General features: G+C 40.2%; 1 protein-coding gene across 2 annotated transcripts in view; it reads right to left on the bottom strand.

Moving 5' to 3' along the window:
- Positions 1-14,652, bottom strand: part of TBC1D12 (TBC1 domain family member 12) — an 81,963-nt gene that overhangs the window by 48,938 nt on the left and 18,373 nt on the right. Inside the window, exon 3 of one of the 2 annotated variants that reach the window (XM_050959403.1) lies at positions 2,003-2,059. The exons of the other annotated variant lie outside the window; for it this stretch is intronic. Coding sequence (XP_050815360.1) covers positions 2,003-2,059 — 57 coding nt within the window. The remainder of the gene's footprint in view (positions 1-2,002; positions 2,060-14,652) is intronic. 2 annotated transcript variants of the gene reach the window in all.

Genomic DNA, 14,652 nt, shown 5'->3' with positions numbered 1-14,652 from the left:
GAAAGCTTTGGCAACCCATGCACAAGAGATGTAATTCCTGAGAGAAAGACAGGTCAGAGAGACCTTCCCTTCATTGATTAAGGACCTATTGTGGGCTTTGTAAATCAGAACCCTGTCATAAAGAAGTCAGTTTGGTGAAGATGAAGAGGTTTTTCAGATGGGATACACTTGTAATCACTATCACAGCACAAGCTTGTAAACAGAACTGACAAGATGACGTCACTATGGATTAACTAGGCTCCAAAGAACAGGTACTATATTGCAAAGAAAAATCCCCAAGGAAAAAGTGAGGCTAATGCAAGTGGACCAACAGCCATGAAAACTTGGAGGAATTCCCTGAAGTCCACTGAACAGCATGAGTAGAAGATCTGGGAATCTCTATACAAAGTTTTTTTGTGGGACCATCTGAGATAGCAAAGATGTAGGAAGGGGTGAAAGTCCCCATGGTGCATATGTCAATCAGAAGATGAGTGTAGAAAACATTGAGAATTCTTCTGGGAAAGATAACATGATGGCTCTCTTGCAAGGACTTCTGGAAACTGTGACCGAAGAATGAGATAATCTGAGATCAAAAAGGACAAGTGGCAGCTGGGAAACCTGAAGAATGAGTAAAAACAACTGTTTACCACCAACTCCCTTATGTAAGGTGGCTCAACTGATATCCAATCAGTCCACCCGAAAAAGTCAGTAAAACGCAGAAGTATTAAGTGTGTCGGGGGAGGAGGAGAGATGGCAAGGCCTCTAGATCTGCAGCAATAAAGGCAGCATCAGAGGTTGCTTTACACAAGTGGATGGTGAGCCAGGCAGAATCTATAAAAAAGATTGTGCCTTGTGATGGTGTTTGAGGCGAAGGAACTTAAGGAAGATACTACATTCAGTTGTAGAGCAACAGATACAAAGGCCCAAATGTCTGGCATCCCAAAGGTGAATGCCATACCTGCCTCAGTGGAATCCAGTGGAGAAACCATCAAGTCAGTGGGACAAAGTGGATTTTGACAGGGGCAATTTAACACTGTCATTCATCCTAGAGATAGAGAATATTATGCCTAGGTCTTGGAGAGATCGCATATTAATTTACCATGGAACAGGATCATGAGGCCTCTTGTCCACAAGGGGTTCTTGTGCTTTAATTATTGGGAGGGTCTCTTGAAGAAATTCTCCTCAGGCTGAGCCTTTAGAATTTTCACCACCATGGCAAGACTGGAGAATGGACTCTTCCTCCATGTCAGGGGCAGTCTGAATCCTGATTCAAGCTGGTGTACTTTAGATCCTCATCAACCAAAACTGTGATCACAGGAGAGGAGGCTAGTTTGCAAAAACCCCACTAAAGCAGGGAAAATGCATGCAAAAAATCAGAGCAGAACCTAGGGCGCTCATTTCTGTAAAATTGGTTTGAGAGAAGTCAGGGTGGGAAGGAAGATTGCCCCCAGGAAGAATTTCTGCCCTTGCATGATTTGAGGGCTCCAAATATCAAGAATTAAATCCTGGCAAAGCTGCTTAGGAGTTCAGATACCATTAGGTGTGACAGGCAGCCATTGCATCAGGAACAGCTGGAACAAAGATGCTTGCCGCAAGCACACAAACAAAAAAAATTATGCAATAAAAGACGGCAGCCAGAGACTTTTATAGAAAGACCATAACTCTATTTTGCATCTTGCTTCCTGGTAGGTGAAACCAAACACATAGCAAAATACTGTAGTGTTGAAACTCTTCATTTGACTATAACCTACTATAAATCTTCTGCTATTTAAACCCAAATTAACTGGTACATTAGTTTAAAAAAAAAAACAGTGGTAATTTTATATCAATTCTTAAATTACATTAGTGAGGTCAATGAGTGTAACATTTACTTGTTGCTAATGGTATCTAATGACTGGATGATTTAGTGCCATAACTACTCATGCTACCATGAAAATGTGATGTTCATTCTACTTTAATGATTGCTAAACAATCCCATGCATGGCATAGAATGTGACTAGAAAAAATATATTAAATTCCATACCCCTGTGTTTAACAGATTGAGGGTAGATACTGATGTAACTCTGCCAGAACTGTCATCCTAATGAGAAAAACAGAAGTAAAGCCTTAGTAAAAAGTTGTAAAGTCAATCAAATATTGCAATATGCATGTTAAAACTCATTTTTGCACAACTTTCTGTATTCCTAAAGTAGTTTTTACTTTGAGGCAAGGATGCTCTCTCTCTCCTACCATACATAGGCTTGCCTTACCTTTCACAAATATACCAGGGTATAGCACATATGTGAAGTCTCACCTATACAAAATGTGAGTCTTTAACGTGTTGCAATGGGGTCATAAGAGCTTTCATTCTGAGACAAGTCTTCCTTCTCCTTTCATACTCCTCCTTCACTCCAGCCCAATTTTTACATTTCTTCTTTTCTGGGACCAAAACCTCAAGAACTTCATTGCGTAAACTCTGTGGCCAAGGGTGCAGATTGTCTGTTCCACAATTATAAACACTCCCTCCATTACTGGAAGCTGGGGATATACATATCTGCTAAACTATTAGCCTCTCATGAAGCAGAAACACATGTACAATGTCACACCAATTTTGTGCCTCATTGTAAAAGAGAGCATGGAGACAAAAGATTAAGAAGAGACTGACAAAAATGATGACTAGGTAGTATTCAGGAGCTGAGCTAATTGGTGCCACTCTAAAGAAGTTTCGCTACTAGAAATGTTAGTAATTAACTGTAGCTAACAATCAAGCTAACTTAAGTTTGAAAAGACAAATTAAAGCCTCCCTTATCACATTTTCCCCCCTTTTTGATACTATGGCATTAGACTGCCCATACATCAGAACACGATCTACCTCTTTGGAATTAGCATCAGTAAAATCCATCATGTTCAAGAAAAGTACCTTTCACAGAGAACGAGCATGTCACCTGAATGACAGACTTAGGCTCCGATAGCCTATGATGAGGCTAAGAATGAATTCAAATCCAAATCCAGATTGTTGGCAATGGGGAGTGGGTGGGAAATCAAACTCATTTGTTACTTAACTGAGTAATACAAGTTTCAGTTACAAGTCTATCAAAATAAACACAGATATTAAGCAAAAAAAGCCAACCACAAATCTCTAAAAAGCTGACACTAAACAGATAGCAAAATAAGGGTAATTTCTATCCCAAAATACACTCATCTTCACATTTTTCACATAAAACATTTTACAGATACATTGCCAAATCCAAAAACTTAATTCTTCAGTCCTTGAACCTAAAAGTTAACGTCTGAATAAGTGCTCAGTGACCAAGCTGATAGTTAACATACTGTAAACTCAGGGGTTTGCATTACGATTTCTAGTGCCCCCTCGAGAGATCTTTTAATAGAGATTTATAGGAATGCAGGAATTGCCATACTAGGTCAGATCCAGTGTCCATCTACTCCAGTACCTGATAATTCAGAGAAAGGAGCAAAAACCCTACAACAGCCAGAGACTGACTAACAGCTCTGAAACATGAGGTTTAATACGCTCCTTCCAAAAAAAAAAAAATTGCCCAAAACTGTAACTGGATATTCTTTATATCCTTGTGTGTCCATATAAATATCCAGTCCCTTTTCAAAATCTTAAAAATTCTTGACCTCAGTGACTTCCTGTGGCAATAAGTACCACAGATTAATTACGTGTGTGAAAATATTTCCTTCGACTAATTTTTAATTTCCCACCTTTTAATTTCACTACATTACACATTTGTTCTCATGTGATGAGACAGGGAGAAAAGTACCGACCTACCTTTTGAATAAAAGTTGTAGAACGTCCCCTCTTATTTGCTTAAGGTAAACAACTTCAGCATTTTCAATCTCTTCATATGAGAGGTTTTCTGTGACCCTGATAAAGTACCCTATTTACCAATCAGTTTGTACAAAAAAAATTGCTCCATTTAATTTATAACTGTATATACACACTCACTGTTACACCACTTAACAGAACTCTTCCTTGAAAACTATTTCTCCCCAGAATATCTAATTACCAATGTTTCAAAATGAGTCATCTGCCTGTCACAAATCATCATCATTCTAGATTGAGATAGTTCATTCTGTTTATGAGGCTGCTTCAGCAGATATGAAAGTACTTAGAATTACTGGTCATCCATCCAAAGGTCACAAAACCATAGAAGAGGGTAGAAAGAACTCAGACAGAACAGAAGACCAAGGCCATCCATGTTGAAATCTTTGAACTAGCAGAACAAACAGCCATTAAAGCCTCCTGCAAATGTTTTGGAGGATCCTCCTTTGCTGGATCTGCTATCTTTTGGAACCAAGACAGATCACAGTCCAACGCACACTGTTGAAACTCTAGGATCTTAAAGAGTTGCAGACATGGAAGCTACTCTCAGTAGAAAATAAGAAAGGCTCTGTTTCAAAGAAAAATCAAGTCCTCCTGCCCTGCCCTTAAAAAAAACAAAACCAAAAAAAAAGGCCTGCAATGGCACGGACAAAGCACCCAGTCAGAAAACTGGATCCATAAAACCAGTTGATCTGATGAAATCTTAACTTTCTTGTGTTACCTATCTTAAGAGAAGCTGGATTGGGCAAACAACTACATTAAAAAGGTGATAAAGAATAAGCACAGAGACTCAACCTTTCCCTTAGCGTATTATTTCTTTAGAGTCTCAGAGATGGAGATTTCCTGTATATCACATTCTCAACAGTTGAAATCTACATATTTTATAGCAGTCAGCAAGAGGGATTATCCCCCATCAACTTCAATACCTTTGTGGTAACGCTGATATGTCCAGTCAGATGTGAGGTATAAAGCCAAGGAGATGAGATCAATGTCATTAATTACTCAGATCCAGCGGCTGACAGCACCTTTAGAATCAACACAGTTTGCGACCCTCAGAGCAGTGGTCTCCAAACTTTTTTGATCGTACACCTCTATCAGTAAAAAAATTTTGAGCATGCACCCCCAAAATATGTATATTTATGTATAAACTATATACACGTACTATACTAATATTACATACATTATAAAACATACAAAAAAACTCTCATCCTTTAATTTCTAAAGATAAAACAATATTTTTAAAATAATTTTTATTGTATTTTATTAACAGTACAAAAAACCTTTCTGCTCAAAAAAATTAATTTTTAGTGAGAGCAATGTGATTGAATATGCTTCATTATTTCTGAAAATCTTGGTTTAACACTTTGTGATACAGAGATTCAAAGGTCTGGATTAGGGATAGGGCGTGGGAGGGGGCTCAGGGTGGGGTGCAGGGTCTGGAAGGGAGTTAGGGTGCAGGAGGGCACTCAGGGTGGGAGTGCGGGAGGAGGCTCAGGGCTGGGGCAGGCAAGAGATGCAGAGCACTTACCTGGGGCAGCTCCTGTTTGGTGCAGGGGGTGTGCAGGTGGCTCTGCGCAGCGCGGCACCACCCCCATGGCCATGATTCAGAGAGTCACAATTCTGGGAGATCCCCCCCGACCCCTGGCTGGCAGAGCCACCCAGAACGCAGGGGCTTAAGCTCTAAAGCCGCTTTCAGAATGCTGCCCTGCAAGCACAGGCTTGAGAACTCAGGAGGAGCAGGGGCAGCGGCAAAGCCAGTGGCCAGAGAAAAGTGGCCGCTTCTCTTCAGCCGGCTTTGAAGAGGGAAAGCACCGCTTCTTTCTGGCCGCTGGGTGCAACTGCCTCTGCTCCTCCATAGGCCAGAGGACTCAGGGCCGCATTTGGAAAGGGGCTTTAGAGCTGCAGACCAGGGCCTCGAGGCCCCCTTAGCCCAGGGCCCTGCAGTCCCTAAAGCCCCTGCATTCTGGGTGGCCCTGCCTACAAGAGGAGGCAGCGGCCGGCAACTTCCCTACTCGCTAGTTCCCTCCCTCCTCCAGCCGCCCTTCCCACCCCTCCAGCGGCGCTCCTCCTGCCATGCTCCCCAATGGATCGTCTTGAGCACCCCACTCTGAAGACCACTGCCTTAGAGGGCTCTACTAGAGAAACACACAAGGCACACTTCTCAAGCAAACATCCAAACATTTGCCATGGGTGTCAGACACGGGAATCTTACTATCACAGGAATAAGACAAAGGTTTCTAACTTTAGATTCCTACTTATTAATTTAGGAGCCTAAAGAAGTGATTTTGAAAAAAGTGTTGTGGGATGCTTGGGTGTCTAAACACACCTATAAAAGCCTAGCACCAAGATTTGAAAATGATGGCTGTACTTAAAAAACAAACACAAAAAACCCTAAAATGTTTGTCTGCCAAAACAATGTTGGGGGAGCGGAGAGAGGAGGTGACAGCCGGGAAAGGGGAGAAAAATTCTTTTACAGGCAAAATGAATGACAACAAAATAAAGTTTAAGATCTACAAAATCCCCGTGAAAAATTACTAACAAAGTATTACAAAAGAATCCTAGTTTCACTCCATGCAAAGTGAGAGTTGAGGCTGCACAGTTGATACTAACTGGCAGAAAGTGGGGAACTGGGGGATGGGTGAGAAGGGGCACCAGTGCCTTGGGCTTTAATTCCGATTTACCTTCTAAAGAGACAAGGTGGATGAGGTCACTAATATCCTGAAACGGACACAGCTACTGCTATACTACATAGTTAGTGTGACAGGTTCGGTCACAGAGACCCCCTTGGGACTGTCACCTGACATGCTGAAGTTCCCTCTGGGCCAGTCTTCGCTGCCAGCTTGGGACTTCAGAACCCTGCCTTGTTGAGACAGACACACTAGCCTGCTGCAACACAGACCCAAGTCTGGTCCACGCCCCCAAAGCTGCAGGCTTAACTGAAAACAGCTTAGCAGGTTACCTGCCTCCAGCACCCAGACACCCAGCTCCCAGTGGGATCCAAACTCCAAATAAATCTGTTTTACTCTGTATAAAGCTTACTCTGGGTTCATTAATAAACAAAAGTGATTTTAAAGTATAAAAAGTAGGTTTTAAGTGGTTTCCAGTAATAACAGACAGAACAAAGTAAGTCACCAAGCAAAATAAAGTAAAAAACACACAAGTCTAAGCCTAATACATTAAGAAACTGATTACAGGTATAATCTCACCCTCAGAAGTGTTCCAATAAGCTTCTTTCCCAGACTAAACGCCTTCCTAGTCTGGGCCCAATCCTCTCCCAGGTACAGTCTTTGTTAGTTCCAGCAGACATCTTAGGTGGAAAGCAGGCTTGTTCTCATGACCGGCAGCCCTTTTGTCCTGTTCCACTCCCTGTTATAGCTGCCTTGTGCCAAAGGAATCTTTTGTCCAAGTCCCCACCCCTCCTTCTAAATGGAAAAAGTACCAGATTTAAGATGGATTCCAGTATCATGTGACATGGTCACATGTCACTGTAAGACCTCATTCTTCATTACTCACGGGCTGGCCTATACACACACAGGAAGGCTTGCAGGTAAATAAACCATTTGCAGCCAATTGGCGCCATCAAGATTCTAAACTACCATTAATGGCTCACACTTTGCATAATCACACTAGGACCTCAGAGTTATACTTCATATTTCTATTTTCAGATACAAGAATGAAACATTCATACAAATAGGATGAAAAAAATTCAGTAGGTTATAATCTTTGTAATAATATCTTATGCCTCTGCGTAAGACATATTCCAGTTACATCATACTCACATTCACAAACATATTTCCATAATACATATGGAGTGCAATATTACAGTTAGTTTCTAGGCTGTCTGGAAACAAATGATACAGTTTTAAAATTTTATTTAAGGTGCACAACTCCACAAAGAGGGAAACTGAAGCAGTACCCAAGGATTTTGTTGAATGGTTGCATGTGTCTATTACCTTCTGATTCCACCGGAAAGACAACGAAGCTTCACTGTAGAAGTGGGAGTTACTGAAATCAACAATTAAATCTTTAACTGAAGGAGTTCCTAGTGAGAGACTGATGGGAGAAACATGTAACATTTTAGTATCAGTTGTCTAAACTGTATTCTTAAATTTATTCATCTACATTTGGGTTATTGCTGATTTATGCACTATATGTATCTTATGACTTTAAAAACAAATTTTGTATTTGTGGATAATCTAAGCACTGTACCCAGATGTACATACACTTTTCTTATCCTGTGTACTACATAAATTTTTAACATTAGCTTTAACAAAAATTTTTAATCAGTTGTGTGTCCTGTTTGCAGGGAGCACATAATACCCATGATCTATCGTCTGCCCTATGGTCCATCAAGAAACTGATGGATGTTTAAGATGTTGGTTTTCGTCTATATAAATTCCTAAATAGCTAGGAATCCTGCCTGCCTTAGATAGAGATTGCTTCTCTTCCTGTGGGCTGTATCAGATGGTGAGGTCCTGAGCTAACAGTCCACTTCTCTTAAACAGGAATGGTCTTACAGCAGAGTGTTTCTGGTGAGTAGTTGCAGCACTAGAACTTAGGCCCAAGGGAAGTGGGAGTATCTGTAAACGTCTGGATTTGTTGATTTTCAGAGCACACTGCAAAACTATTTTCCTCTGGGTTTTCCTAAGGAAGGAAGGGTGGGGGTGGGGGGTGTCAGGGGGCCTGCACTGAAGCCATGTATGGATTTAGAGGGGCGAGTTATTGTGGTGGGTTGAGAGGCTAAATGTACATGGATGCTGATCCAGCCTATTTTGTGTCTTATTTCTCTCTCACACACACACACCTGGCCCTACTAAAGTTTGTGTGACCCTATCTCAGAGGGTTCTACTAGAGAAACACACAAGCCATACTTCTCAGGCAAATATCCAACCATTGGTATGAATGTCAGACACAGGAATCTCACTATCGACTTCAATGGAGTTAAGACTTCATTAGAGTTCAGGCAGGCACTCCAGCATTGACAACTTTTGCCAACTGAAACCCTCTCACATTACGCTTTTGATTATGACCTCTAGTGTTCAATATCCATTTTCCAAGACCTGATGACAATCCTAACTTTTTTCAGATATTAGTTGTAGGACAATGACAAAAATAGTCTACAAGTGCTATTTGGTGTTTTGTCAGATTGGTTGCTTAATGCTAGCACCCTTGCTTATGTAGATGTGAGAGTAAATAATGGCTGCTGCTCTTTTCTGCATTGTTTTAGAACTGATTTCGTATTCTGCTTTTTAGAGTGTCTGAGACTTAGAATTTAGAAAAAAAATCTGCTTTTTTTATTCTAAGGTTCCTAAAAAGGCTTTACCTGGCTAAAAGGAGGAGATAATGCAAACTATATTAGAATATGCAGATATACATCTGTGAGAGATAGAAAGACATGAGAAAAATGAAAAAAAAAGATACCATCTCTGTTTTGTAGCCCAAGCAGGGTTCAGGAATCACTTTAAGCTTTACTTTTAGGGTAAAATGATTGTATTGGTCTTCAAAGAAATATTTTCATTAATAAAAGCAATAACTGAATTTAGATGCCTCAATCAGTATTTCACTTGACTATGTCACTTACACCACAAAAACAGATATAAATATCTCCCATCTAATAATAAGGTATTTTCAAAAAAAGGGAAACAAACTAGTTTTACTTAATTTTAAACAGATCTGCCACTTTAATCAGTACCAATTGAAATACATTATATGCATCATGTGCTGCAAATGCATTTCAGCTTCAACCTTATTTCATGTAAAAACAAACAATCACATTTTATTTCAAAAGTGTAAGACAATGATTTTTAAAGTGAGAAGGCAAGCACAGTTTACTAGTCAGGATTTCTGTTAATCCATATATTCTCCTATTTAAATTGACAATTACACTTCATGTCACAGTTCATCAGAATAAAAACTTCAGAACACCAAATACATTTTTGGCACTTTTAATCCTAAAAGGTTGCTATCTTTTCCTTTATTAAACAGGGGCGGAAGGAAGCACAGCTGGTGGGAGACATCCAGGAAAAAAAAAAAAATCACATCCTGCTTGTAAAGTTTTAAATCCAATGAGAACTGAGACAGCCAAGAGCTGAAAGCTGAGAGAATTAGCCTGCCAAGAACTTTCAACTTTTGATCCATTTACAGCTGCAAAATCTAACCAGAAGTATGTGGGTCTCTATAGCTGAATGAGCGGTAATCTTTTGGAAAAGATAATATGTAATTTGCTGCACGAAAATATAAATAAAATCAATAGACTTACTCTTGAAACTATTTCCTTGCAGTACTTTCTGCATGTGTATAGGGTAATTTTTTCCAATCTCGGTAGTTCTCTGAAGACAGTACTCATTACAGAGTCACATTTCTGGGACTGGTGGCTTCAGGGAGTTCTCAAACCAAGTTTCCAGATTTTCTGGAGGACCTTATTTGTGACAGCCTGTTAGTATCACCACCTATTCCATTTTTTGTGAAGGAATAGTTTGCACTAAAATCTAGTAGTTAGACCAGATGACTAGGAGTCCAACTCTTGAATGGAAATCCTGACTACCATTAACTTGCTTTGTGACCTTGAGCACATTCTTTAGGGTTGCCACCTCTGATGTACCAAAGACCAGAGGATGATCCTGTGCCTGTAACACAGGAAGGCTGATAGTGTGCACTAATCACTCTTACAAATTTCCTGAGACAACTATCTTAAAAAAAAAAAAGGGGGGGGGGAAGAGGAGCAGAAGGTGATCTTGGGAAAACCTGGGTAGGTGGGCAACCCTATTTAACTGATATTACTTTCTCCATAGCTAGAAACAGAAATACCTACCTACTGTACAAGCATAGTGTGAAGATAAATCTTCAGGTTCTGAACTCAGAGTGCTATGGTTATTTAAAAAGGCTTCAGTGTTAACTTAGTACAGCTGAACACACACAAAAAAACCCAAAACATTTGTTTTAGGCCCAAATAATAGCTGAAATATCAAAATGTCACGGAATAAGGAACTCCTTACAAATCAAGATTTGTTGATACAAAAAAAATTCTATTTCAACATTTTGAAAGTATTTGACATTCCCTGAAACAATGTTCTGTTTCAAGTAAGTTAAACATTAAACTGCATCTGCCTACAAGTGCCATGGTGCCTCATGGAAGCGTAGTTTGGGTGCATCATTCCCTTATTCTTTCCTATGGGTTGGCCTCCCTGGCAGGACTATGCATCACTTGATGTACTGTAGTCCTGTTACTCCCATGATGTAGCTCAGTCAGAGGTGAGACAACAATGCAAGGTATAGTGCAGCCAAGAAGCCAAGACCACAGGAGAGAATGGGGAAATGGAGCACTTGAACTGCCATTCATTCCCATGAGATACTATGGTACAGAGACAGATGCAGCATGATGTTCAGCTAACTCAAAATTACGTGCTCAGAGTCAGTCAACATGCCACACACAAAATAATTCAGATTTGGGTCCAACCGACCAAAAGCAAAATATTTAATTTGAATTTTTCCGCACAGGAAGTTTTGATTTTGTAGAAGCTACATTAAAAATCATTTAGATTGAAGATCTCCAACCAATTCCCTGAGTTGGATGGTTACCTCAATAACAAACAGCAAACAAATGGCATATTCTAAATTACTCTGCAATATTGGAAGGATAAATTTAGATATATTTTACATGTCTTTAAAAGAAAAAACCAAATGACCCTTTTGAGAACACAAACTCGTTAATGATTTATTTTTGCTTAACTTTCTCAATAATTACGATACCGGTTATTTGTTTTATATCTGGTATTGCCATTAAGTTCTACTTAGGGGATCACCACTTCACTAACCTCATTTGTGTTATTGGTCACTATGGGATTTTTTCTATTCAATGCAGTTTTGTACTCTTAAATCTTCTCTCTTTAGTGAGAGAAAGCTAGTTCTAATCCAGAGATCATCATCAAAAGTCCTTTTTCAGATCTGTAGTCTTCTTTAGCTAAATAGGTAGAGCTTTTCTCTAAGTTTCAAGCCCTCTGATCTCTAGAATATAGAAATATGAAAGGAGAATCTCAGCTTTCATTTATGAATTAGTATATTTTAATCTCTCTTGGCAAAAGGGGTTTTGGTATGTAAACAGATAAACCAATTACTGGGATTGTGATTGGATTTTTCCTAAAGACCATACAATTCATTCATGTCTTACAAACCCCTCCCCACCCCCCCTGTTTCTTTGGAATCCATGAAAGTCACATGAACCTCAACTTTGGAGATGACCTTAGATTAGCACCCAGCTATGGGAGGCCATGGTTTAAGGGCAGGTCAACACTTAAAATCCTGCAACAATGCAGCTGCATCACTGTAGCACTTAAGTGAAGATGCTCCTACATCAATAACAGAGCTTCTCTTGTCAGTGTAGTTACTCCACCTCCCCAAGAGGCGGTAGCTATGTCGACAGAAACTCTCCTGTCAACATGGCACTGTCTACATTGGGGGTTAGCCTAGTATAACTACATCGCTGAAGGAGGTGAATTTTTTGTACCCCTAAGTGACATAGTTATACCAATATAGATCTGCAGTGGTGACCTGGCCTTGGATTGGTAAGACTTCCTATCAATGACACAAAGACTGATGTAAGCATGCTCTCTCCGGTGGCCTGCCTCAGCGAAGACAACACCACTGTTAAACAACCAGCCTGACATGTAGGCACTTTGGGAAGGCGTATTTAGTGAACTCTCATTGGACTTTTCAAACAAGTAGTAATACATGGCCACACGCATTTTGTGTAAGTGGTCCATAGGTGTTCCCACAGGAATTGGCTTCCAACTTTCCCTGGGGCTGCTCAACCCCCTCTCAGCTCCAGGCCCCACACCCACTCCACCTCTTCTCCCAAGGCCCCACTCCTGCCCCACCTCTTCCTGCTCAGTTCCGCCCTCTCACCCCCATTCCTCCCCCTCCCTCTCAGCACCTCCTGCATGCCACGAAACAGCTGATCTATGGAGGTGGGGAGGTGCTGGCAGGGATCTTACCTTAAAACCGGTTTGGAACTACTAATACATGTAACCAAACTAACAACAGCACCAATGAAAGAAGGGCTTTAGCACACAAACCTCACCTCAGAGTCCACACACTTCCAAATGTTCCCCCCCAATTCTCTACTTCCTGTTATCATCAAGTTTGACAGAGTATTATTGTGGGCAACACAATTTAGACCAGGTACTAGAGGCGACATTTTAATTTATCTTTAGTAAAATGCACCTTCATCCATTAGAATCTTTGCTGGATTAACAAAGCGGACCAAAATTTTCCAAGAGACAGGACTGAGTTTTCACAGAAGCTGCTTGCTTAGAGGGAGTACCATCACTTCTGGAAAACGGTTCCACTATCCATGTGGATTTTCAAGGCACAATTAGGAAATGGCTCAAGTTTGGAATCTCAGGTTGGGTTCTGACTCCCATAATTCACATCAGCCAAATGTGTTCTCATCTTGTAAAGTCCCATGCTGTGGCTGGAATGCTGACAGAGCACTCGAACAATAATCTGAAGCCATTAAAACACTGAAGATAAATGGTTGTGTTGTCTTATCTAAGATATTACCTAAATACTATACAATATCTAGACATACAGAAAAGAAGATGCATTCATCAATTTAAAGTTACTTAGAAGTCTCATTTTGAATGTAACAAAAATTAAGCAGATATTCACTGGGGGTAGGGGTAGAAGACGGAAGTAAATTTACTGATCTGATGGACTACAATTTGTCCCAAGAGCAAGTTCCTTCACTTCAGGGAAAGAGGAACTGACGACTGGAAACTGTCTAGTCCACCACCTCTATTCCGAAGATGATAGACCCGAAACCTCTGGATTCTTAGTATATAGTATTTATTGGAGACAGAGAACCAAGAATGTTAAATCAGCAGATACTTTTAGAGAACACTTCTTTTCACAATTAAGGAAGCCACCATTAACATTCAAATTAAAAGGAAAAAACTACATTTGAAGATGCACACCTTTTAACATACAACTTTTATTGCTTAATCTAAGGAAGTCACATCTTAAAATAGAGTTTGGTTTATCATTTATCCCAGCAAGTCCTGATTAAACACTGTTGCGATTTCAGCACAAGTGACTTTTTTTTTTTTTTTTTGCAGTCTTGCTTGCTCCTTCCCCAGCCATATTTTTCAGCCCATAGCAAAACACTACAGGATTCTATGACTGATATTTCCCATCTAGGAGTTCTTCAAGCTCCAGAAAAACCTTCCCATTTTTCACTTCACTGCTTCACAAAGGACTCCTATTGCAGAAAATCTTTAAAAAAATAAAAAATAATGACAGAACATAGCTCCCTCCAGAGCTTATCAAGCCTGTCAGTTGCAAACTGTTAGCAGAGGAGCATGGGGAAAAAGAGAGAAGCCAGAGAGAAGAGAAGTCACAGAAAGAGGGGGGAAAAAGCTCTCCGCTCAGGTCTGGTCTACAAACCTAGAAATTAACTATATCATTACATATAGCAACCTAGCTATATCATTCAGGGCTGGGAAAAATTTCACACCATATGCAAGGCAGTTATGTCAACCAAACCCCCTGTACAAGCAGCTAGGTCAATAGAAGAATTCTTCCACTGACCTAACTAACTGTTACCTCTCAGAGAGGTGGATTACTTGCATTAAAGAGAAAACACCATCCGTGAATGTGGGAAGTATCTACACTACAGCAACACAGCTGCAGAGCCTTAGCTGTGCGCTTCTAGCATAAAGAAGGCCTCCGGTTATTGCCTCCACCAGCACAAGAGAAAGGAACTCAAATTCACTAGTTCAGCACACTATACTGCCTTTGAACTGCAGGGACACACTCATGTGTTTAGTATTTTCAAACATTAATATTGTATT

Source organism: Gopherus flavomarginatus, chromosome 6 (genome assembly GCF_025201925.1).
Source record: "Gopherus flavomarginatus isolate rGopFla2 chromosome 6, rGopFla2.mat.asm, whole genome shotgun sequence".
NCBI lineage: Eukaryota > Metazoa > Chordata > Testudines > Testudinidae > Gopherus > Gopherus flavomarginatus.
Note: the sequence above shows the minus strand (reverse complement) of the source record. Positions and strands in the feature narration are given on the sequence as shown.